Source organism: Cheilinus undulatus, linkage group 10, assembly GCF_018320785.1.
Source record: "Cheilinus undulatus linkage group 10, ASM1832078v1, whole genome shotgun sequence".
In the NCBI taxonomy this organism is placed as follows: domain Eukaryota; kingdom Metazoa; phylum Chordata; class Actinopteri; order Labriformes; family Labridae; genus Cheilinus; species Cheilinus undulatus.
The window spans coordinates 35,790,775-35,816,353 of NC_054874.1; the positions used below are offsets into that span (position 1 = coordinate 35,790,775).

The following is a 25,579-nucleotide window of genomic DNA, read 5'->3' on the forward strand; positions in this document are numbered from 1 at the left end:
CAATTGCCTGCATAATAATGCAATTTAAAGGCAAAATGTGTAATTTCTCCTGTCATAAAGTTGTCTGATGATGCCAGAAAGTTGCATGAAGCTATGATGAATTCAGCTTTGACTGTAATGACAAACCAAGCCTGACACAACATAAGATTGATGTAAGAACAATTCACAATGGTCCACTGGTCACCTAACGTAAGAATCTTTTATTAGATGACTGTCTAGAAGACTGTCAGCTCCTTTTCTGGTTATTGAAGAGAAGAGATGATGGAAATGACTGCTCTGATGAAGCACAGTGAACATTAAAGGCATCCTGTCAGGTTTGTTTCCATGTCACTTTGATTTACCAACCGTTATCCTGAGAGAATCTTTAATCGTTTCAAAGAATCACTACTCACGTTCAGTGAAGGCTAAATACCCATCCAGGAGGCCTGGCCTTGCAATCAGACATTATAAACAGGTGGACAAACTACAAACAACTGGTAGGCAATCGAATAAACAAGTCTTGCTTGCTTCTTTAGCTGCAATGTTGGCTAAAAGGAAAGTACAACCCATTAAAACCAAGATATAGGCCAGATAAAATCAGTAAGCATTCAAGGACCTACTGCTCCTAAAATAGAGCACTATAACAATAACTCACCTCATTATAACAATTTTAAAAGCTCATGAATGTCACAACATTGTTCATTAATGTTAGGAGGACATTTACTGCTAACCGGATAGTTCATTCACTATTGCAACTTTGTGTCACTGTAAAATGACAGCACAACAAAAGAATTTTCATGATTTTTTGGTGTGGATGTGTTGCAACTCACCCTAAGTAACCCCTATAACATATACTTTCAACACAAAAGAGGTGTAGGTGTCAATGAGTGCACTCACAGCACACTAATACCCTTCTGTCTTCCTCTTCTGAAGCTACAAATCTCAGATTATGAGTCAGATGCACCAGGTGGGCGCTGCTCACTTCAGTTAGCCAAATGTAGAGAAATGCAGAGCCATCAGCAACAGGAAGCAAACCAACACTTTGCAGTAAATAAACCAGATTCCGCTAATGTAGCTCTGATGTATTTTGGAGGTCCTGCAGCTCTGCGTTGCAAGGTTTACACCTCAGCAAGAAAACAAAAACATTTTGGAGACAGTTCACTCTGGTTCAGCTCACTGCCAATGACAGTGAAACTGAGAAAGACACACCTGTTAGCATTTCCAGAGCCAAGAATCATCTCCACAAGGCACTGCTTGTCCTTCTGTTTGATCACTTTTAAAGGGTACTGACTTGGCAAGATGTTACATGAGGATGGTGTAATTGATAATGGGGTCAGTCTACACGAAACACAGATTCATGTAAAATTAATACGGAATGGATGAAACACAAAACACAGAGGGATATGACTGAAGTAGTTTAAATTCTGCTGCAGTTTTTAATGGTTTACTGAGTTTCATGCTCTTTAGATTCAAATTTGCATAATGAATGTCACATTTGCATTAAGGTTGAGAAACAGTGTTTCCTAAGAGGCTGCTTTGGAGACAGTGGTTAAACAGATGGCTTGTAAGGATCTTAGTACTCATTTATGGGTAAAGTACATAACTGTTTTTAAGATAGTTAAATCCTGTAACATTGGTCCATACATTATTCCTCTTAATCTAGGTGCTTATTGATCCAAAAGGTGTCTCAACTTTAATTGGAGTTGTTTTTACGGCTAAATGATATCTCTTCTTTCTCAGATATGTATCAGAACATGAAAAAAAAATACAGGACATTATTCCACAGGGTGCAGATGTTCTCCTGCTAAGGTCATGTAAAGAAAATAGTCTTCCAAGCCACAGGTTCGAATCCAACCTGTGGCTCCATTTCTGAATATTTTTCCCATATACCCTCTCTGATTTCCTATATTATCCAGTGCTCTGTCCTCTCCAAATAAAGGCAAAAGCCAAAAAACTACATCTTTTTAAAGGAAGTTACTGCACATAAATGTAGTGAGTTTCTTTTGGCTCAAATATAAGCAGTTAACATTTGAGTTGTACAATCACAATAAAATTATTTTTTACTTTTAGTGTACTTTTATGTTTGTCTTGTACTATTTGAAGAAAAAATATCCAAAACTGTGTGATTATTAAACACATATTAAGGAATCTTTGTCAGCATTAGCTGTAGCTTCTTGCAGCATACTTCTCTTGAATCTCTAATTTCACCTCTAAATTTGCAGCAATTACTCGAGGGTAGTTGAAAGCTGGCTTGAGTTTCATCAGACTGCATGAAAATGGTGTGTGTATAAAGCACATCCTTAGTGGCCAAGCATTGTATGTTTGCAATGTTATGATTTTCTCTTACTGCTACAAATCTAGACTTTCACAATGTTTTTATTGCAAAAGATTAATAAAAATATTTGTGCAGCCCTACTGGTTATCTTGCGTTGAAGTAAACTTGTAAAGATTTCAGCTGAGAGTTTGTGTCCCATGATACCCTGCATGCTCTTTCTGAGGCACTCCACTCTGACATAATAGCATCAACTCAGAGGACAGAGTCAGCGCTCACTGAGCTCTGGTCATGCTACAGTAAATAACCCTTCTCTCACCACGTCTGTCCCTCCCTCTCTTTCTCATTGTTCTTGATCTTAACCTTCCCCAGCCCTGAATAAGTCAAGGGAGTTCCACCAATTGTTCTAATGAACTTTGTTGGCGCTATTAGTGGAGAACTTCTAAGGGATTTCTTATTGTTCTCACAGTTCCAAGTCCCAAGTGTAGATTTTAGATACTAGAAGACAGGTGCTCTAACCATAATGATGCAAATTGAAACTGTTCCCAAATCGTCTGGCATTGTTGGCTTCAATTTTTAGCTTGAGAGTGTGGCTATTTAATGTTTTATATTTTTCTGTATAATCCCATTTAATTGCAAGATTCACATAGTGCAGTTTCATGATATTCGATACATACAATAAGTCAAAATAAGACTATAAAAATGTAAGATGCTCTCAGTTGCAGAGTAGTTAACTCAGAGCAATGCCAGATTAAAAAAAATAAAGTGGGAAACCATGGGGTTGACTTAAGGCACTCTTGCTGTAGCCATGGACATAGCAGTGTGTCCTTACCTAATCAGGACATTTACTGAAAAATGGCAATTAGGAAACACTGCTGAGTGATTACAACTAAATAATAAATCATATATATTACAATACAAATTCCAATCAAGGTTGAACATATGCATGATTAAGGAGAAGGCTATATGAACACAGAGTAATACAACTAAACCTTAAATCTCTGTTGCATTTGTTGAAACATATTTTACACCATGTTCCCCTTTTTAACATGCTTTGCATATCCTGTTTCTTGCAGTCTATAAATTGGAAATCAATAGATGTTAGCACTTTTTTCCACATCTACATGTTTTCATGTACAAGCTAAAAGCAGAAAGAACAACCCTTGTTTCCCATGAAGGCCTGGATGCTCTCTCTTTGCCTCAGTATTTGACACAAGTGTCCCTCAGTTCCTGGAGTGAACTCGTCTCAGACAAAGGCACATCTCTGCTCAGCAGTCACGCAGTCATGTTCAGACTCTTCCATCTCTCGGTGAGGAAAAAAAAAAAAAAAAAAAAAAAAAAGAAAGGGAGGAAATCAGCGGCTGAGCTTTTGGACCTGGCCTGTGATGTCCCTTTTCACCCAGAGGGAGTTATCTGAGTAATGTGTCTCATTCACTATTGTCCCACTGAATTTGTTGACATACAGTAAGTGGGTCATGGCTCTGAAGTACCCGGTCTATTCTCAGATTTTGCGCTGCGGTTGACATGGCAACCATACTGGTTGATTAAACATGCACGGAGGAGATGGGGGCGTGCAGGAGCTGAAAAAACCTGCTCGCTTCAGGGGAAGGGGGGCTGCGCATTAAATATAGGAAAGCAAACGAGACTCGTATACGCCCATTACTCTCAGACTGACACAGACGCACCATCCCCCCCTCTGAGGGTCTCTCTGTTTCCCTCTCTCTGTTTCTCTCACTCTCTTTACCCCTCTCTCTCCAGGACCAGGCTCGTTGCCACCCCACCCCCACACAAAACTCCTCTGGTAACAACAAACTAATAACGGCAAGTTGAATGTGAAAAAACTGAGTCTGATGGGAAGCTGTGTGGTATAAGTGAAGCCAACATGTTCCAGACTTGAGATCAGATTATCATTCTCTTGCCACCCTTCATTATATTTAGTCTGCTTTCATCTCTAACATAGCATCTTTTTCATTCTGTTGGTATAACGCACGGTATGCAAATCCTATAACAGCCTTTCAAGATTTAAAAAAAGACATTTAGTGAAGGATGAATCAGCCATGGCAAACAGCCATTGCAGATATGATATAATCTTAAAAAATTGTGAAGCAGAAAGAGGCCAGTATTACTTTGATGAGTTTAATTTTGCTGACTGTGAATTTGGCATCAATATATTATTGGGTCTGAATTTGTTCTAATTTGATTTTAGCATGGAAGCGAATTTCCCTCAGGATGAGAGAGCCCTATCAAAAAAGGCTTAAACAATATGATTTATCAGATACTGGATCTGCACGGTCTTTAATCAGGCATCCAAACTCCAGTGTAAAAAATAGGCGGCAGTCCTGATAATATTGCCAAACTTCAATTTGTGATGCACCGCTTACAGTGTGTCATCACTGCCACTGGGTAAAATGAGGCTAACGATGTCACCACCACTTTGTGTGAGAAACTTGTGTGAAACTCAGTTCAAATGCAACATTGTTAACCAATTAGGCTTAATTTCAAACATTAGATCTCACATGGGGCACTGACAAAGCCCCACCCTAGATGATGCACAGAAAAATCTAAGTGATTTGGCTTATTCAGGCAGGTCATGGGTTGAACCACAAATAATTGACAAAAAGTCCTCACAAATTTTCTACAGGTCACAAAGCTTTGTGAAAATGTAGCCAAAGTTTGAGGTTTGGAGATGAACAGACAGTTACATTTATTTATGTGTACAATTGCAGATGACCTATAAAGTGTGACACCTGCGCATACTCAGAATGATCAGAGTTCAAGGTTCAGGTATTAATATTTAAGAAAGTAAATTTATTCAGACAGGTGATTCACCAACCCAAAGATAAAAGCTACACATTAATGCAATGTAATTTCTCAGTATGAAGAATGTCCAGGTATAATGCATTCAAATTAATAAAATAAGGGCCTGTGTCCACTGATGCTCGTTTTTGCGCTGGCAGCTCCTATAACTTCAATTTCAGATTATAGCCTCAATTTCTGTTGAAACCACAAATTTGTTGTTTTAACAGCTTTGTGGGCTTTATTCAAGGAAAAATCTCTAGGAAAACATAATAAAGGAATCTGGTCCATGAATTTGCAACAGCTGTAGACCTGGACTCTAAAAAAATGAGTCTGATCAGTATTTTGTCAGCCATTGTTGTTGACCAAGCTAAGATCTTGAATCTGATTGGTCAGACTGATCAGTGTAAAAGGCGGTGCTGTTCCAAAAGTCGAATATTTTAAACTGAGAGCACTCTGAGCATGATGTGGAGAAAAAAGAGCTGAAGTTGAGTGCATCTGGTGCACAGGACGCTGAGTGTCGAAAACACTGGACGACAGTGTTTCAACACAATCCTTAAATATAAAAGAGCATCCTGAAACTGATCAAGCAGGGTGACAGTATCATGAGTACCTCAGTCAGCTGTACTGTTCTTAAAGGACATCTGATTGACTTTGGTGTAGCAAGAAAACATTTCTCCAAAATATTGTCATATTTCTAATATCAAAAACATATTAAACTCATGTAGCAATGAACAAGGCAGCACTCGTTCATCAATGACCCCCTCTGTTGACCGCAGAGGTGGAAAAAGTACAAGACTATTGTACTCGAGTAAAAGTAAGGCTACTTTGGTTCAAATTTACTTGAGTAGAAGTAAAATCACTGGTCTATCAATCATCTCAAGTAAAAGTATTTAATTTAAAGTCCCTGTAGTGTTTTAACACACTAGCTATGTTGGAACAAGGTTGCTGTAAACAAATGAGATTTTGTGAAAAGACTGAGATCTACATGTGACTGCGAAATAGGAACGTACATAAGAAAGACGTGAGAGGAGAAAGAGAGCAAAGAGAGCTGGTGGTGCATCTCTTCAATAAGTTTATTCATTGAGGTGTGCTTTCTTGTGTGTATATGTGTATATATTGAAGGTTCCTTTGTGTATGATTATTGCGATACGCATCATCATTAACAAGCCTGACACACGGATCGCACATTGAGATAACATAAGATCTAATAAAAATGGACCAAACCTGGGTGTTTTAATTGATCTTCAGTGTACTACTGAAAATAAATACTGTCATAAGAGCAGAAACATAAAAACAAAGCTAGGCAGGTCATAGTGATGTGTCTGAGAGAGCTTCTGGTGTGAGGCAGGGCTGGTTCAAGTCATTTGGAGGCCCAGGGCAAAGATTTATATGAAGTCACTCCACCTTTAGCTAAAAGCATTACTAATGAACTAATAAACCACAGAACTGCAATAAATGTCCAATTGTGAGGTATAAATGTCCAATTGTGAGGTATAAATACCCAAATAACCAACCATAATTCATCGTCTCTTTGAAAAGCATCTCATAGCTCAAACTCAGCATAGTCTAATGTTTTAGCAAGTCTTAAGGCCAGGTGTTTACAGCTTACATAGATTAAAAAATGCTAATTACAAGAGGCATACCCTTTCTTTGACACTACACAGACATTTTTTATGTAGCCTATTGCATACCATCTAAAATAATCCCCCACTTCATTGTTTCATTTCATTTCAACTATGAATCAACTGATCTATGGATCTACCTTACATCCCTGGTTTTGGCTCTCATATAGAATAAGGTTGAGTACTACTGATTTAGACCGTTAGAAAGTTGTTCACCTCTTTCCTGGCTTGGTTTAATTTTAGCAGGGAAAATAAAGGAGCCCATGACAGCATCGATCTTGATGGGGAAATATCCTGCCCCTCTAACACTACAATGATATAAAATCAAAGAGCAATTCATCTCAATACAGTCTGTTGTTAGGCAATGTCACTGCCTTCATATAGGCTGAATCCCAATTCTCCCCTTAACCCTCAATCTTAACCCTCAGTCTCAAAATGTGTGTTCCTGCAAAGTGCGAGGGCTGTCCCAATTCTCCCGAGAGTTGAGTTGAGGGGCGAGTTTGAGGGCTTTATCGCCCTCAATATTGAGATGTTCCTGGACCTCCCTTGGTATTGAGGGTTATCACTTAAAGAAAGATGGTGGCATAGTTTAATGTCATTTTATGGATTTGGATATGGATTTTATGGACTTGGTTTTGAGGGGTAAATTAAGACTGAGGGTTGGGCTTGAGGGTAAGATTGAGGGTTAAGGGGAGAATTGGGATTCAGCCTTAAAGTTAACAGCCAGCTACATGCTGTTTTTTTTGTGCATTGTGAGGTAAATTTTCCACCTCTATCAGCCACAGGGGCCTACGGGTCATTAGAAGTATCATGGCAGAGAGATTTGTACATTACATGCATACATACATACATTTCAGTACATTTAATCCCCAACTTCTGTTGGCCAGGCAGCTGTGCTGTGATCAGAAGCAATCTTTAAAATGTGAAAGGATCATTATTTCTTGTGAGTCGATATGGCTTCAGCTCATTTAAGCGACATGCCCACGTCATTCTAGAACAGATATTACTGCCTCATTTTTCATGATATTGAAGCTTGATTTCTTTTAACTTAGATTTGTTTTTCATGACTGAAATTTGGCCTAAAATTACACTCTGGCCTATCATACAACAAACCTAAAATACAGATTACCTTTTCACACTTCACAGGGACTTTAATGTTTGCTTAAAGTACTGAGTAGCTACTGAGGAGCTGCACAGTAAAATATGATTTATCCTTATTGACTAAACCAACATGAGAATATTGATCGACAACCAGGTTGTAAAGTGAAAGGCAATAGCTGTTTTGGGATGTGATGTGGAATCCCTCTCTTATTTGTTACCAACCATCATGTGCCAAACAACTGGCCAGTCAGTTCTTTTACTCAGTGATGGATGCTTTTTGAAATCTCTCTATAATGTAGTAAAGTGCTAACCTTCCAAAGTAGATGGATATGCCTGTTTCCGTGTTTCTCACTGGCAAATCCATCTTGCAAAGCTCCAATCTGAACAGCTTGGGCCCGATTAGAAAGCGACAGGACCAATCAGGAGTAAGAGGCAGTATTTTCATGCATGGCAGAGTCATGATATAAGCAAGCAGCGTCAAGAGGCCGGTGCAATTATGGCAGAAGAGATTAGCCTGGATGCTGCTAAAGCACCAGTTTTATCAGAACATGACGTCATTTCTTCGTCAAAAGAAGAACAAAGAACAAATGTGAGTTGTTTTCTTTAAAAAAAAACGACAAAAGTCGTGTACAGACATGTCTACAGTTGCCAAGGTTCGCGTTATTCAGTTCTATATGGAGTTTACTTCTCAATAGGGGCACACCTCGGTAACGGCTACATCGCGTGTTTTGTTGCTCTGATTGGCCCTTAAAGATGTTACAGACAGAATGTTCATCCAATCACCCTCCGATATTTTTTTTTAAAGGCTCTGACCTTTCCCAAACGCTGTGTATGAGAGGTTTACCAGATGGATGTGTTTCACACATCCATCTGGCATGTCAGGTTAGTGAAATGCAGAACTTCCCCCAAAATGTACTTGGACAAAAGTCAGATTATGGGTTCCAAATGTACTTAAAAAAAGTACAAGTACACAAAAAGCTCCTCAATTACAGTAATGTGAGTAAATGTAGTTAGTTACTTTCCACCCCTGATTGACTGGATGTTCTGACTCATGTTTTCTGTGAGTGACGTCTTCTGGCTCTCAGCGTTATTTAAGGATAACCTCATCCCTGGTGTGAGAGCTGGCTGGACCAGTGAGACTCTGAGTGTGTGTGTGTGTTTTGTGTCCCTTTTGCCTGTCGGATATGACACTGACAGATGGAGGAGTAGTAGGAGGTGGGAGGGGCCTTGGGAGGGGGTCATCCTTTCCCTTTGTATTAGGGAGACGCCTTCTGTTGATTGGACTGCAGTGTTTGAGGTCATGTCAGCTTCACTTTTTTTATACTGAATCAGAGCCTTTTTTTGTGTGGAGAATAAAATAGCTAACACCCCACCCTCTCCAAAATTGCTTTCTCTTTGTTTGGTATTCATTAAATTAATCCTTGTGTTGTCACTTTTAAGACACTGCTCATCTGATTTAAATTGAGTTGGGATAAAGTCCTGTGTTGCTTTCTCTTTTATGGACAAAAACCCCCAGCTTTTAAAATGAAGTTATATCAGAAGTCTTGGTATAAATTTAATCAAATCAGCCGTTCATGCTTTAACACTTGTGCCAAGGCTGTAACGAAATGTGAGCATTTGCCATAAAACAATAACATGCTGTGCTAGAATAGCTCTTAATTACCTCCTGCTTAAACTATACAACACGTAACAGTCCTTATCTTTGTCTTTTCTGGTCTATCTAAATCAGCTTAGCCAAAGTCAATTAGGACTAGTTCCCAATTTGACTTGCTGTTAGCCTTTACTTCAAAAGACAAGCAGTCCTACACCTGTGAGCAAGAGCCATTCAAATACTTACTATTCCTCATCAAGCAGGGGATCTTTTATTTTCGTCACAGGTAATGTTGGACTAAGCAGAAAACATGAATAATGAATACCAGAGGCTCGTGCTCTGCTGTGCTGCGCTGCTTCTAAATTATGGATCAAGCATCCAGTAGCTCTTCGAGTTAGTTTTCGCACCACCACTTGCCATTTTTCACCAGCTCCATCTGCGAGTCAGTTAAGATCAATGAAGAGTTTCAGAAAGGAAATGAGAGGATGTGCTGGCATGAGATGACGTTTTCTTTTTTTTTTTTTCAATGCAAGTGAGGACATGCTTTGAAATTTAATCAAAGCACTGACTCATAAAAGCCATTAAACAATCCAAGCTTGGGCAGATATAGCTAATCTTCAGTAGCATTTTAAACTGCATTTGACATGGTCGTTTCATTCTACCCTCTCCTAAACACATCTCACTGCTGAGTGCAGTTTCTCTCTCCACAAAATTAAAAGTCCACAATCAATAAAACATCACTCTTGCTACAACCACTCAATAACGCTCCAGTCTTTCCCTATAACTTCATCTTTGTTTCCATGGAAACAACACTTCCATTTAGTCAAATCATATAGATGACCTTAAATTGTTGTAGCACACGAAGTATTATAATGCAAACTACTGGCCTGCTCTGTTATTCAGCTCTGTAATAAGCAGCTGTGATGCTGGACCATTGATTTGTTTGCTGCTATGGTAAATCAGAGAGAGGTAACTGCATTTTAAAAGAGAAACAGAGAGATGTCAGCTCCTGTTGGTTTAATCTGTGCTGAAATGTAAATAATTTAGGGGTAATAAACTTGATGGAGGCTCAGGCTCGTCAATCATTGATTCAAGCTCATCTCCAATCATGTAAAGCAAGGGCTTCAGAAATTTAGGAAAATTTACCAGCATGCTTCAGAGGTTTATCAGAAGAGCAAATCAGTTTGAGCAAATATTAAAGCTATGAGGACTGCACATGTTTCAGTTGGTTTCTGCAAGATGTTCTCAAAAACAATGCTTACTTTGAGATGAAACACAAAAATCAATTTTAAATTTAAAAATAAAAATGTTTTAATTTCCATGTCATTTATCAGAGTCCAACACAATGCAAAACAGTTATTCTTCATATCAGACGGTGAAACAAAAAAGATCTGGCCCACTGAAAGGATTCAACCCTCTGAATAGTCTCCAGTCTTTTTGCTTAATATTTCATAGACTTGTCTCTGTGATCTCAAGCTCCTGCTTAAATAGACACACTGACCCAGAGCATGGAGGGTAAATGTGACCGCTCTCTCTCATATTGTCAGGAAACACCATTGCATCAATAAATTCTGTCACTGCCTGCTTCCTGAAACGATAAGGAAACTCAAGATAATGGGTCTGAAGGGAAAGGTGGTGACAGATGCTCTTTTTGTCATTGCCTATCTGATATAAAACTGTCACTGATATTGAATTGTGGATAAATATGTTTAATAGAATAATTTTAATGCATTGCTATCCTAATGCTGGATGCCTTGTTGAGATTTATAGTAAGTCACTGTAACCCCATTAACACTTACTTAAAATTTCCCACATTTTTCTGGGTGAGCAGCATGTGTGAATACAAACAGCCAAATTGTACCAGCTCTCTGGCATAATTGCTCTGTAATCAGGAAAGCAATCATGATCACAGAGGACCTCTCTCAACCGTTTCACCATTCCTTCCAGTTACTGCCATCTGGCAGATGATAATAAATCCCCCTGGCCCGGAAAAATGTCTACAAGAAATCCTTCATACCTTCTGCAATAACCACTCTAAACAATATTTAACAGACAACACAACACTTGTTTTTATCAGTTGACACAACACTAGTGTGTGTTTTTTTTTTATATCAATTTTTGCTTTTAATATCCCTATTTTTATGACTGTACTCTGGGTTTTAATATGTTTTAATGATTTAAGTTTTTAATTGTATGAGCCTTGTCAAAGGAGAATTTCTGTCATGTCTTTAGCAGACGCTTTTATCTGAAGACCCCAAGGGTGCAAACTGTGCCCAGACCAGGATTCAAACCCCCAGTCTCCTGTACCAATCTATTAATCTTTAACTCACTCACTGGTAAAGTATATAACTTTCACATAAGTCAGGTGAATGCAGCTGGAAGTATTCAGGAAAATTCAAGCAGGCAGGGGTGATATCTCATGTGATGAGATTGTATGCAAAGCGTGTATGTTGCCAGACCAAAACAATCTTCATTCATGTAGTTAAACTGCTTCATCATGGTTTCAGCTTGTAGTTTCCTCCTGTGAGGTGCATGTGTAAACAAACAACTTGCAAGGGTTTCAGAGCCAGTGCTGCTGAAATTTTCTATAAATCTTTAGGAGAGCATACATAAAAAATTGTTGTATGATGTTTGTCAGCCACCCACAGGTGATTAGGAGATAATCAACAATGACGCAGACGAGACATGATGAGAGATCTTCAGACTTCAAACGATAATGCAGAGGGCTGTGTTACATTAATGATTGTATCACAGGGATTTTTTTTCAATTTATCTTAAAACTATTCATGTGAGTTTACTGCACAATTTAAGTTGTGTCCAACCTCATTCAAAAGGCTGCATTGGTTGGCAGACAGGACGGGTAATTTCTAGCTATTTAAACCTACTGCAGGTTGACAGGCTCGCATGAATGAAAGTGTCAATTGGTGTGAAACTGCCAGGCAGTAGGTGTCAGATGGCACTGTCAGTACATGATAGCCTAAAAGGCACCAAAGGTGAGGAGTTTCCTGGATTTGATGTCCCATCCTAGGTAATACCTCACTCCCCTGGGCGGGGAGTGTTGGTATGTGGGTAAAATACCAAAGCAGTGAAGATGCAGGAACGTCAGAAATAGCAACCAGTTTATGTCTCGGCTTCCCTTGTGTTACTTTAGATGTAAACCCACTGAGATTACTACTCCAGATTTACTTTGATTAAGGTATCAATTTAATCAAAAATAGCGTATACATTGGACCGTGAATAAGCATGATTAATGGGATAATTTGTGCAGGGGTTAAAATCAGGGAGCAGGGGCATGATCAGCGGAAATCAGTGAAATTATGTCATACTATTTTCAATTGAGGTATCATGAGTTCCTAAACTGCTGCTGACATATATGTAAAGAACTGCACAGGTCATACAGGAATCTGTGCAAACAAAAGCACATGCTCCTTTCTTCCCTGGACAAAAAACTAGAAGTGAAATAAAAAGAAAGAATAGAAATTCTTTGGTCTAACATTGGATTACATCAGTGAGGATGCCTATAATCGAGGGAAGACCATGTGAGGGTCGTGCTGCACCAAGCATCTGACTGTTCAGCACAGCCCAGCAGGCAGACTGGCTACTTGGTATTCTGCTCAGGTCTGGATCAGAGTCAGAGAGTTGAGAAGGATGAAGACGAAGAAGAGGAGGGAAGATATTTGCTCTGGCTCCAGCTTTGTAACTCAGGTGAAGACAGTAAGAGCACCATAAAAGAGATGGTGCTTAAAACATCCTTGATGACAATCGTGGCATCTTTTATGATCTGCTCTACTGACAATGAAAACTGTGTGTGTCGTGGCAGAGTTGCTTCTCAGAACAAGGATGGCAGTGTGAGTGAACATGAATAATGGGCAGTGATTGGGATGGAAGTGAAAGAGGAATCTTGTCTCTAAGGAGTTTCATGCATGTATTTTCAAATGTCTGCTGATTTCAGCTTGGCATGTTATATTAAGCACAGAGCTCTAAATAGTAGTGCAGCTTTGATTAATGGTTTGAAATTACTCCAGGATATATTGGTGTGGATAACACACTGCACTGAACTCCAAAATCCTTTAAAGTCTGGTAATGTTCTCTGCTTCAAAAGAGAAAAAAAATCACATTTCCCTTTATGCCATTACCCTGAAAAATTTCTGACTTGGTACCGAAAAACACACTTGCATGTCTGTGCACAAGTATTTACACTCTTAGCCTGTGTAAATGCAATCTGTGTAAAAGGAGATTGAAGTTGGAGCTGAGCCGTGATTAGTCACCTTAAGGGCCTCCAGGGACAAGAAGGCGGGCAAAGAATAATGGGGTTAAGGGTCAGGATTAGTGTGTAAAGCTCAGGCCGAGTATTTGGTGCAGAATGAAATGTCAGTTTCCTCTGTTTATGTACACCAAGAACAGAAGGAGAATGTAAGGATCGATATCTGCATTGAAAAAGTGGATGTAGCCATAATAAACCCATTTTGTGGTTTCTGAATGCAGCAGCACCTGGTTCACACTGAAGTCTAGCTATGTCAAGATGTCTTAAACGTGCATGCATGACTGCATCTTAACCATGTTTCGACTGCATGAGAGTCTTAGTCGTGCAGTGTTCAAGCGGCAAATACAGTACATACAGTACGTCCATTGACAAAATTTGGTTGAATTAACTCTAATGCAATGGAAAAGTGAAGATTCTCAAGTGTAACCGTCCTCTCTTTTTCTTTGTGCAACTTTAGGATGCCTTGAATGCTGCATCAAATGTCTGGGTGGGATCCCATATCCATCTCTCATAGCCACTATCCTTCTGTATGCTGGTGTGGCTCTGTTCTGTGGCTGCGGACATGAAGCACTGTCTGGTACCGTGACCATCCTCCAGAACTACTTTGAGGTGGTACGGAGCCCTGTGGATGCACTGGACGTCTTCACAATGTGAGTGGAAATCCCACTATTTTTAAGCATAATTTAGTTGAAGAAAAAGAACAGAACATAATCAATTCTAAAATCTTGAGAAAGCAAAATTTGCAACTATAAAATGTGACTGCAGGGTTAGCGATATATATCATATCTGTTCTGTTATAAAGGAGAAATGCCTTATCTAATCCACAGCAATTTCACTCAGACTTGTTATGTTTTATGTTCAACATTCTTTTCCTTTCCTCAGGATTGATATTATCAAGTATGTGATCTATGGCATTGCTTCGGCTTTCTTCGTCTATGGCATCCTGTTGATGGTGGAGGGCTTCTTCACCAGTGGAGCCATTAAGGACCTGTATGGAGACTTTAAGATCACCACCTGTGGACGATGTGTCAGCGCTTGGGTAGGACCATCTTGTTAACACTCATCAAATTTAGCCTAAATTTTGGTACTTTAGGTACTGTCCATTGTGTCTGTAAAACCCAGAACAGAGTAAAAGCGTCCCTTGCTGCTTTCCTTTGAGGAGTTGCTTGGTCTTTAATAGTCTAAATGTCAGACAGTTCCTCAGGGAGATATCCTTAAAGGTTGAGTAGGTGAAGGTTTCAGTAAGTGACACATTTTTCAGGAAACCACAACTTGTGCTTTGTACCCAGCTTCTATAGCATAAACTTTCTAACAGAAATTCAAGCAATAAAACATAAAGAAACAGGGTACAGAGTGAATTCTCACTTTGTTATGCTAAATAATCATCAAATATCATAGATTACGATTAACTAAAGTGCCCGATTGAAGCATTGGTCAAATTGATTAATTAAACTGCCATAATAACAGTAGAAAATAAGAAGCAGCCTCATACAGAGCAAATCAGAGAGCCTGTAGCAATGCTAACAAGATTATCTCATGGATATAATTGCTTAGCAAATCTGAAGCTCCTCAGGGAGGCAAAGGGAATGAGCTATGCTGTGGCACATGTGGTCATTGAGGTCATTCAATTTGTGCGTGTCTAATCTTGTGCCTGTGGAAATGTGTAAACCAAAATGAGACTGGTTAATAGAAATGAGCAAGTGGTGGCTTGGGAACACCTTAGAACCTAAAAAAAGGGCAGAAGTTTACACTAGCCCATTTGTATCTCTGATGGAAAATTAAAGAAAATGCTAAATTCAGTCATTTTTCTTCTCAGTACGGTAAAATTATTCATCAGCAGCATATGTGATCTGTGTTTCTCTGTTGCCCTTACAGTTCATCATGCTGACATACATCTTCATGCTGGCTTGGCTCGGAGTGACTGCTTTTACCTCCCTTCCAGTCTTCATCTACTTCAACATCTGGAACATCTGCCAAAACGCTACTGTGCTGGAGGGGGCAACTCTCTGCCTGGACCCGCGCCAGTATGGTGAGGATGGATATTTTGTCTCCACTTCTTCACCCCCCACTGATCAGATCTCTATTTCTCAGACCTCTGCTGCCCTAACACTGCTGAACTCTGCTCAATTCTGTGTTCAGCTGCTGCTTTTATCTTTACTTCCCAGGAAGGTTATTGCCCCTGGTTTATCTCTAAATATCTTTTTAAAATTGTGGATGCAATGGGACTTTTTGGCTGTGAATAAATGATTGTGAGTCACATATTTTAGTCAACAAGGGAACAGATCTCCAACTATCATAGACTCTCATTTTCTATGGCCCTGTTTGGACAGATCAATAACACTGTTTAAGTTCCATTTAAGGTATATTAAAGACATTTTGACATCTGAGGGTATCTTTATGCAGACTGATTTGAAAGTGTAGACACTAAACAAATTGGCATTCATTTAAGACAACCTAGTCAAGTGACAATTTTCAGAAGTCTGCCAGAAAACAAAAAGCATGGCTTTATTTATGTTTGTCTAGTGTCACTCGTAGTGTTGGGAATAGTGACTCTTTTACAAATCAGGATCATTTGCCTCAGCTCAGTAATTAGAGCTAGTCTTTCAGCTGCTAAATGGCTCTTCATAAGATCCAGCTCATAGAACCAACTCATTCATGAATGATACATCCCTACCCCCTGCCATCTGTCATCTTGAACTGAGTTGTCATTCCAGTTAAACCAGTGCCCTGACTTAAAAAGTATTTTTATGAAAAAATGAATAGCTCATGAATAGGTGCTATTAACCTTTAAGCTTGTGACTTAATCAGTGATTCATTTGTTTTACCAAAAGTCTTAAATGCAGTATGCAGGAAACCTTGTCACAGTAAGCTCATCCACAGAAATGATGAATGCAAGTAAATTCCAATTGCAGGTTGTCACTAAATATAAACTTACCACTTAAAAGTAAGGAAATTAGCATTTGGTAGATTATTTCTTTGTTGTTACAATTCATCTTGGCAATTTATGTTATACCATTGGAAGCCTGTTCATATCCATTTTAAATGGTGCCACATTTGTAAGGAACACGCATTTGTGGGATGAGACAACGCTCGCCCCAAACGAGCGGGGTTTATCAGAGACTACCTCCAGAATTTGAAAGTGAAGAGGATGGAATGGCCTGCCAGCAGTCCTGACTTCAACCCCACTGAACACATGTGGGATCAGCTTGGTGAGCTGTTAATGCCAGAGTGACCAACACAACCACATTGGCTGGCTTGTGAAAGAGATCCACAGAAATGATGGATGAGATGTTGTGTATGGTTCTACCACACGCTAATGAGGCTCCTGTTTGTTAAATGAATATTTTGTTAAATTGCCAATATGTCTTGTTTCTTCAGGCTTCAATCATCCAATCCACCAAACATGAGTCAATGGTAGAACAAGCTGTTTGATACTAGTAGAGAAAATTTGGCAAGTTTTTCATGGGTGCAACTCATATACTCAGCTCTGCTGCTTATCCTGCAAATGCATGTTCCTTTCAAATGTGGCACAGTTTTAAAGGGATATAAACAGGCATTCTAATGGTATATAAGATATATTGCCAAGAAGCATTGTTATAACAAAGAAATAATCTACCAAAAAATTATTTTGTTACTTTTGTGCTAAATTTATATTGTTAATTAGTGCTGGGCAATTTCCAGTTTTAATTTCAATCAAAATTTTCAATTCCCTGTTGTTAATCCATAATATGTCAATGCAAGAATGTAAGATTTTTAAATTAGTATCCAAATGCCCAAAACAGATCATAAACACACAATGTTACATCACCTACTCTGTTTAAATTCAACCTTTTTAATTTAACCAGCATCTTAACAAAGGAAATGATCTAAATGATCCAATTTAATGGTGATTTTTAATTCAACATTAGTGATGAGGATGTGCGTTTTATTGGACCTACTGTTCCTCATTAAAGGGCAGTCTTGTAAGCTTTAATGATCCAGAATAATGTAATGTTTAGTTGGGATAAAGGTCCATCATATTGGACGCTTATATGGTTGTCTCATTATTTTTAATTAGTGCCACCTCTTTCAGTCCATTAGCCACCGACAGCCACTAATACCCACAGGCTCAGAGTCTATATGATAGTGTGCAGCCACCATAGTATAGAGGCCTATACCGTGCCCCTGTGTTACATGTACATTAGCTTTGTAACAATGGCTTAACTGTGGGTTTGAACCACGTTTGCACTGTTCTGTGAGTTATTATTTATGTTTTGTAGTACTCTACTTTGTGATTTATTCATAAAGCATTTTATTTCAGGTATTGTGCCAATTGCTGAGGCAAAGACGGTGTGTGCTGGGACAGAGAAATTCTACAAGATGTGTGAGTCCAATGAGGTAAGGGGAAAGTATGATGTAATAACTTGAATAATTGGCTATTAAAAACAACTAAATTGAAAATGAATTTAAGGTAAGTTTTTAGTGTAAGCAGAATTATTTATAGATGAAGGGAAAAGAGGCTCATTTGCCAAAATAAAAGCAACTACTACAACAAAATATGGTTACTGAGTGATAACAATAATTGCTACTGTAAATTCATTTTAATCTTCTGAGTGTAACATGAAAGAAGAATGAATGCATTAGCTATAACCAAAAATCAGATTTTTTTTCTATTGTGCAAAAATACCTACCGTGAGTTCTTCAAATATATGAGTAATGTGGCTAAATCTTGCTGGTGCTGATGTCATGGTGATTAGCACTGGGCTTTATTTTAATAGGCTACATCAGAGGGTATGGCCTAGACCTGCCCTCTTTGTCAAATGTCTTGAGATAACTTCAATTTTGAATTGGCACTACACAAACAAAGATTGATTGATTGATTGATTGATTGATTGATTGATTGATTGATTGATTATTTAAAATGCGATATAGGGCAACAAAATTTAATTTTAAATGTTATAGTTAATGTTAATACCGATGTTAATAATTTGACATAAAAACACTGTTTACAGTAAGAACCACCAACATATAGTGGTCATAAGAGTAGTCTAAATAGGGAACTATCATTTGAACTATTTTATTTTCCATGGAGAGTGTATATCATGAGTAAAAATCAACAAATATTGATGGCAATTAAAATACAAGTCTAAGACATCCATTATTAGGCAATTTTATTGATTTGGATTATCAAAAATTGTGGGGAAACTTGACACACTGTCTAAACAGTACAAATATGTTGGTCACATTTGGAAAAGTGGGTGGTCTTCCTCACTCCTCATCAGTTACAACCACTTTTCCAACTATTGCCAACATATTTAGACAGTGCTCTTGCTCTTTTGGTGAATCATATGACATAAGATCCTTAAGTAAGTGTACTACAGATCATCAAAATAATGGAGACTTTGGGGCAGTGATGGCCTAGTGGTTAGGTTTCACCCCATGTACAGAAGCTAGTCTTCCCAGCGGGCAGCCCTGGTTTCAGAATGACCTGTGGCTCCTTTTCCACATGTTGTTCCACACTCTCTCTGAAGATCAAGAGTAGGTATTTCTGTACTTACCAACTCCAAAGGGGCATGGAGGATGAAAATGTCTTGAAAGAAACAGAAAAATCCAGCAACACTGGTGGTTTAGAGATCAGCTCATGAAGACTAAAATCCCCCTGGCTTTCAGTCTAATGAAGTTGTTTTCTAACTACCAGTGTTGCTGAAACTAAACGCTAAAAGTTTTTTAATATTTTAAAAACCAGGAGATTTTATCTTTTTGATGCATATGATATCTAAGATTATAGGACATTTTGATGTATGGAAGTGTTGCCAATGTTTTTGTACAGTTAAAAAAGCATGTCAGAGTTTTTCTGCCGCTTTCGATAATTAAAAAATTGTCCAAAATTGGGAGTCAAGAACTCTTTTTTGTTATCATTGTATCAAACAGGTTTCAATATTGATTAACTATTACTAGAGACATTTAAAGTTTATTATTATTATTATGGTATTCTAACAACTTTTGATAATTTCTTTACAGAAAAAGAAGTACCAGCTACAGATCATACATCTCCATTTAGCTAATACTGAAATAAGAGTATGGTCTGTATTTCCCAGCCAAATAAATACATTTAAAATGTATAGATACTGAATTAATAATTAAAACAAAGAAATTATTAAATCAATAAGACAACACTCCATATAACACACTGCACATAATCACATTGACCTTAATGGTTCACCAGTGCACTGTTCAAAGGATCTATGATTTGCAGAGATGTCCTAATATGTCATGTAATCTGTTTTTATTCCAGCTGGACATGACATTCCACCTGTTTATCTGTGCCCTCGCTGGAGCTGGAGCTGCTGTTATTGCTATGGTGAGACACCAATAAAGTCTACGACTTTCTCTTAACAGAGGAAAAATCAAATAGGCCTACAGTAAAAGTCTTGCAAATAATAGAGAAAAACACAACAACTGTATTTCCAGGCTGTGCATAGGGATATGCTGTTTGGGCTTCTATTCAGATCAATGCAGGATCTGACACAATGATGGATAATGGAAGTTTTTTTTTTATTACTGCAGAGGTAGGAGTTTATTGTGTTTAAAAATAGATGTGATTGAGGGGGCACACAATAGCTGGTTGAATAGCTGCTTTATGTCATGATTGGTTTATAGCCAGCCTGTGTTGTGTTTGCTTATGAGAGAATAGCTTTAGTTGAGGAGAGAAGGCATTTTGGTGCAGTGAAAAAGACAGGGTTTGTCTCCCTCCCTCTTTCGGAGGCGCCCGGCATGTCATTTCGTTGTCATGGAAACAGGGAAAAGAAAGGCTTGGAGATTGTTGCAAACATCACTCAGTAAATCGTGAGAAGCCATTTTCTGGCCGAAAGTGTTTGCTATTCAAGGATGATGCTGCAAATTATAGAAAGGACATCTTTTTTTTTTTCCTCAAGGCTGATGGCAGAAAAAATGTTTGACAACAGATCTGCACCAATACGGACCAGTGAGTTGTCATCATAAAGCTTCAATGCTGGAAACCAAGTGACTGTTAAATGAGTTTTTACTAACAACTAATGAGCAGGAGGGGTAAAAGCCCAAGAAAAAAGCTAAATATATATTCTTTCCTTTCTGGCTGTTTTAAAAAGCTATGGAACCATTATTCCATGTGAAAAGAAAAGATCTGTTAAAATTTCAGTCATTTAAGAACAACACATTCATTATAACCTCAGCTGCCATGGCAACACAAGTACAAGACAACATTTAGCATTGTGCTGCCACCTGCTGGACTATTGCAAAAACGCTCCCTAGCTACTCACCAAGTCTGTGGCATTATCCCAATCACCACCCTAAATCTTATGGACTGAACCTTTACACTCTAATGGTGTCAGGTTTTGTGCGTGAGAAAGGATTGAGATGGTACAAAAATAAGTAACAAGACACACTATCATGACATCACATGATGCCTGGAAACAAGATGCACCATTAAATAATGAGAAAGAAAGCAAGCCTCAATTCCTTCTTTAACAGTGTGTTTCAGCAAACTTTAAAAAGTTTGAAAAAGTAGCAAATATTAATACTTTTTTAAATAATTGGAAACAGAAACAATTATTCAAGCATACTTTAAATGATCACAAAAGTTGTAAACTGGCAACTGTCAATCATCTTCACATCATGTCTGCGCTCGCCCTTATTTATTCTTATTCCAAAACTTCAGTGAATACTGCCTAAACATAGCACCATGCTTTATCACATTAAGCAGCGGCTGGACAATCACATCTTTCACATTACCAAGTTTGCAATGACAAATATACTGCCTCACAGAAACTGCACAATTTGCTGTTAGAAAGTCCACACTAGAGCCCTCACAGACTTGATGATTTCACAGTGAGACAACACTCAGCACTCATGCACTAAGCATAAACGTGCCTCAAGGTCCGTGAGTCAGTGAGTGTAGAGTTTGGGATTAAGCCTATGTATTTCTTTTAAAACTGACATCATTGTAATCCAATTTAACAAGCTGTATCCCTGATTAAATGTATAATAAGTGTGTAGAAACACGCAATGAATTACAGACCATCCTGCACAGTTCCCACAGGGCTTTCAACAAGCAGTGCTCACTTGAAAACAGCTGGCTTTTACTTTTTCTTGACTTTTTGCTATTGTTCATTTATAAAGATAGTTTGGTTAACAAGTTGCGACTCGCTTTTTTTCTGTACAATTAAGAGCACTTTACCCTGTTAAAATCAGGGTATGTGTGCATGCTGTGGTGCCACATGAAAACACACACAGCCCAGGGTTGGTGCCAAAGAACCCTTCAGTCACTGATAGATATGGAAGTAATTGAAGAGAAGAAAGAGTAGAGCATTAATTTTACTGCATTGAGATGGTCATCGTCATTACCCTTTTATAAGCTCTATCTGAAACACTTGAAAAGTTTGGTGGAAATGTCACAATGCCTTCACAGTAAGTTTTAGCAAATTTAATGAGGAGTTTGCACCTCTGTCAATGCCTGCATGCTTCCTCTCTCTCTCCATCTCTCTCTCTCTCCTCTTCAGTGTTTTTTAATAACTGATTTTTAATGAGATTCATCAACCTGGTGTGTTTGGGTCTCACTTTAACACATCAGCAGTTTTGCAGCAAACTGCAAAATGCATCACAGAGTGCATTACAAACCAGCCAGGCTGACTTCTCCATATGTCTGTGGACAGCCCTGTCTTGGACTGTTTCAGATGAAAGTTGTTCAACTCTAACAGTTGGCTGGAATGAAACATGGATTTAAATCACAATATCATCCATGGCGTTGCACTTTTATTACACTTACTAATTTCCCACCTTTCACAGATCCACTACTTGATGGTGCTTTCTGCCAACTGGGCCTACGTGAAGGATGCCTGCCGAATGCAGAAGTACGAGGACATCAAGTCAAAGGAGGAGCAGGAGCTTCATGACATTCACTCCACTCGCTCAAAGGAGCGTCTCAACGCCTACACATAAAGCTCAGCGTGAGGCCTGGCCCTGCCACTCCGGCCTCTCTCCCTCTCTCTCTCTTCTGTCTTTCTATCTGTCTCTCTACCATCCCCTCCCGAGGGGGGGCGGATGGCGCCTAGGGCCCTCGCCACCGCTGATGTCACTGGTGCGTCATATGACAATGTGGTCTGGGGAGGGTAACGTCACACAAACCTCCTCAGTCACAAACAGCATTTCAGATGAAAAAAAAAAAAGCCCCTTTACCTCTCTCATGGATGGTGTTATGATTATCATTATGGCAGTTCTATTATTCTTAAAACAAGCTGTTTAGTGCTGATAGTAGTTTTAGTGTAGTTTGTAGAATCAGAAGTAGCAGTAGTATTTCAGCTATTTTTTTTACTTTTATTTGCGCAAGATTGTTTAATTTTCTTACATTTCTATTTGATGCTACGTGTCATTTTGCTTTCATGCATAATTTATTTTTTTGCTGATTTTTGAGGGGGTCAACAGGGGCTTTAAAGGGTTTTCAAGCACATTTCTCATGTTGTGTGTCTGGAGATTTTATGTTCAAGAACTATGTACTGTACGTGAACGGGTGGTGAGTTTTGAAATACTTTAAATATCGCAACACAACCATGAAGCATGGAAAGCCTTTGTCATACTAGTATTCCCAGGGATCAAAAACACTTTCAGATGAAAGTGATCAATCTGTTTTTTCTATTTGAAGTTATAAAACACCAACATGACGACCAATACCAAATCATTAGAATTAAATGATTGCTAGATGTGCCAAGCCTGTGTAACAGGAATCAAAGACTTTGATAGATGTCAAAGATGCAATTAGTGGGTTAAATATAAACTGTGGGTTATTTTATGATAGTACGGCCAATATAACAACTGTGAATGATTCCATCCTTTTTGAATCAAGCGCTACAAAAGCACATGCAAACATGCTTTCATAATCCCTTTTTTAATTTCTAAACTTTTTAAATACTAAAATCCTGTTTTTGCAGAACTCTGCACTGTAAATACTAATATATCAAAGCATACCTATATGTTTAACACTGACATTTCATTAAGAAGAAATCACTGTGGGTCAGTCCACTTTGCATCAGTCATTCAGTCTCAACCCAAAAGAAACCTTGACAGTACGTTGTTGGTGTAATGGCACTCCTTGGTGGATTTATCAGATGTGAGAAAGTGTGTGTCACAGTAATTTTGTTCATGATGGTAACTGTAGTGCTTACACATCCTGATGCCACGTGACTACAAAAGTGGCCTGTCAGTTTATAAGCTGGCAAAGTTGATTTTGTCAGTATTCCTTAAAGCTAGTTTCATGCACTTATTTGGCCATTTCTGTGCTCTCTCTCTAGATGTAAGCGCATTGGTGTTCAACTCAAAGTTGGAGAACTGTACTGTTAGTAAAGACTGTGAATTTAGATGTTTTTCGTGGCATGGACATGCATTAATATAGTCTTATTGACTCAAAAGTTATTTTATTTCACTTCTTTATTTTTACACTTCTAACTGTCTTGCTGGAACAACCCTTTGTTTATATGTGCAGTACTAGACCTCCCACGCTTACCGCGTTATGCTACTGATAATAGAGACTGTAGTCTTTGAGTTGTGTCTGTTTAGTTTGTGATGAGCTCTCAACCATGTCTTAAACTAATACTTGTACCAACATTGCTTACTCTGTAATGACCTGGAAAAAATGCTTTCAGCTTCTCCTTGTATTAGTCTTTTGTACTTTCACTACGAATGCTTAGTAGCAGGCTTTAAATTGAATCTGTTTTGTACATCCATGTGCCAACAGCTTGAAGTGGCTTATTTGACCTGTACGATCAAATTTGCTTGCATTAATAAAATTCACTTGTGTACTTGTTAATAAATACCTCATGTGTCTTTTGTCCATTTTATTAAGGCTAATCAGTAATGCTGACAGTTTAGCATGGGCCAAAATAAATTCCAAGGTGAACTGATGAATTTGGCTGGCTTAAATTTTGAGGGTGAAAATGCTCTTCAAAGAAGAAAATGTTTTATTCAGCCAGAAACAAACTCATACCACTAGGTGTCTCTCTGTCCCACAGATCATGTCAATAAAAGACTTGAGTCAACTTGGAAATGAAAATTCATATTGACAGAAGGCCTGGACTCATATTCTAACTTAAACTCCACAAAGGTTATGTTTTTAACCCTTTAGATTCTCTGTTGATTTTAATAGGGCATTCATGTAAAGAATGAATGAAGGTATATTTACATATACATTAAAAATCAAAAGAAATGTTGCTAAGGCTCAAGAGTAGGAACACAGTGAGTAAAAGCCTAGTGTGATGATTCAAAGCTAACATGTGCACATATACTGTATATGAAAAGGATACACTACTGCAGATCTGTCGTTTGCAGGCAGGTGGATCCCTCCACCCCACCACCACTGTCCCACCCAGTCAGGTAATAAATCACATCCAAGATTACACCTAGCACCCTTGTGCCAGACAGACCTCCCTCACACTATGTTTCTTGAGGCAAAGAACAACTTAATGTCAGACTGTAAACATTTGTTTTCATGTTAAAAGCACAACCACATCCAAAATGATATTTCCCAGTGCTGCAAAAAAATGACTGTAGAAAACAAACGGTGGCTGTATTCAAATATGTCAACCAAGGATTTGCCAAAGTAAAGGGCATTAACCTCATCAAATCTTGGAAGTTCAAATAAAAAAAAGAAAAGAAAATAAGCAACACTGACTGATTAACGAAGGCGTGGCCTGATGACATGAGGGGGAAACCTCTCTAGAATTAGCTTGTAAGCACAGCGTTCAAAGACGCGGCCCAGCTTGCGTGACCCTGTCAAACTCAAGGAAATCCTCAGCTAATCCACCCCCACCCCCACTACGCAGTCAACATGACAGGTCACCTGTACTGTAATTAGATCCTCAGCTTGTGTACGGGTACCGCTTATGGACTTTGAAAGCTCTTTCCATCATTCTCCATCTATTTTTTTAAGGGGAGGAATAAATCTT

The 25,579-nt window shown here is 38.5% G+C and overlaps 1 protein-coding gene across 1 annotated transcript in view; it reads left to right on the forward strand.

Moving 5' to 3' along the window:
- gpm6aa (glycoprotein M6Aa) overlaps nt 1-24,428 on the forward strand; it is a 30,448-nt gene extending 6,020 nt beyond the window's left edge. Inside the window, exons 2-7 of the mRNA XM_041796984.1 lie at nt 14,086-14,278; nt 14,511-14,667; nt 15,504-15,657; nt 17,929-18,005; nt 19,903-19,968; nt 22,431-24,428. Of these exons, the coding sequence (XP_041652918.1) occupies nt 14,086-14,278; nt 14,511-14,667; nt 15,504-15,657; nt 17,929-18,005; nt 19,903-19,968; nt 22,431-22,583 (800 nt within the window). The 3' untranslated portion in view covers nt 22,584-24,428. The remainder of the gene's footprint in view (nt 1-14,085; nt 14,279-14,510; nt 14,668-15,503; nt 15,658-17,928; nt 18,006-19,902; nt 19,969-22,430) is intronic.
- The last annotated feature ends 1,151 nt before the right edge of the window (nt 24,429-25,579 follow it).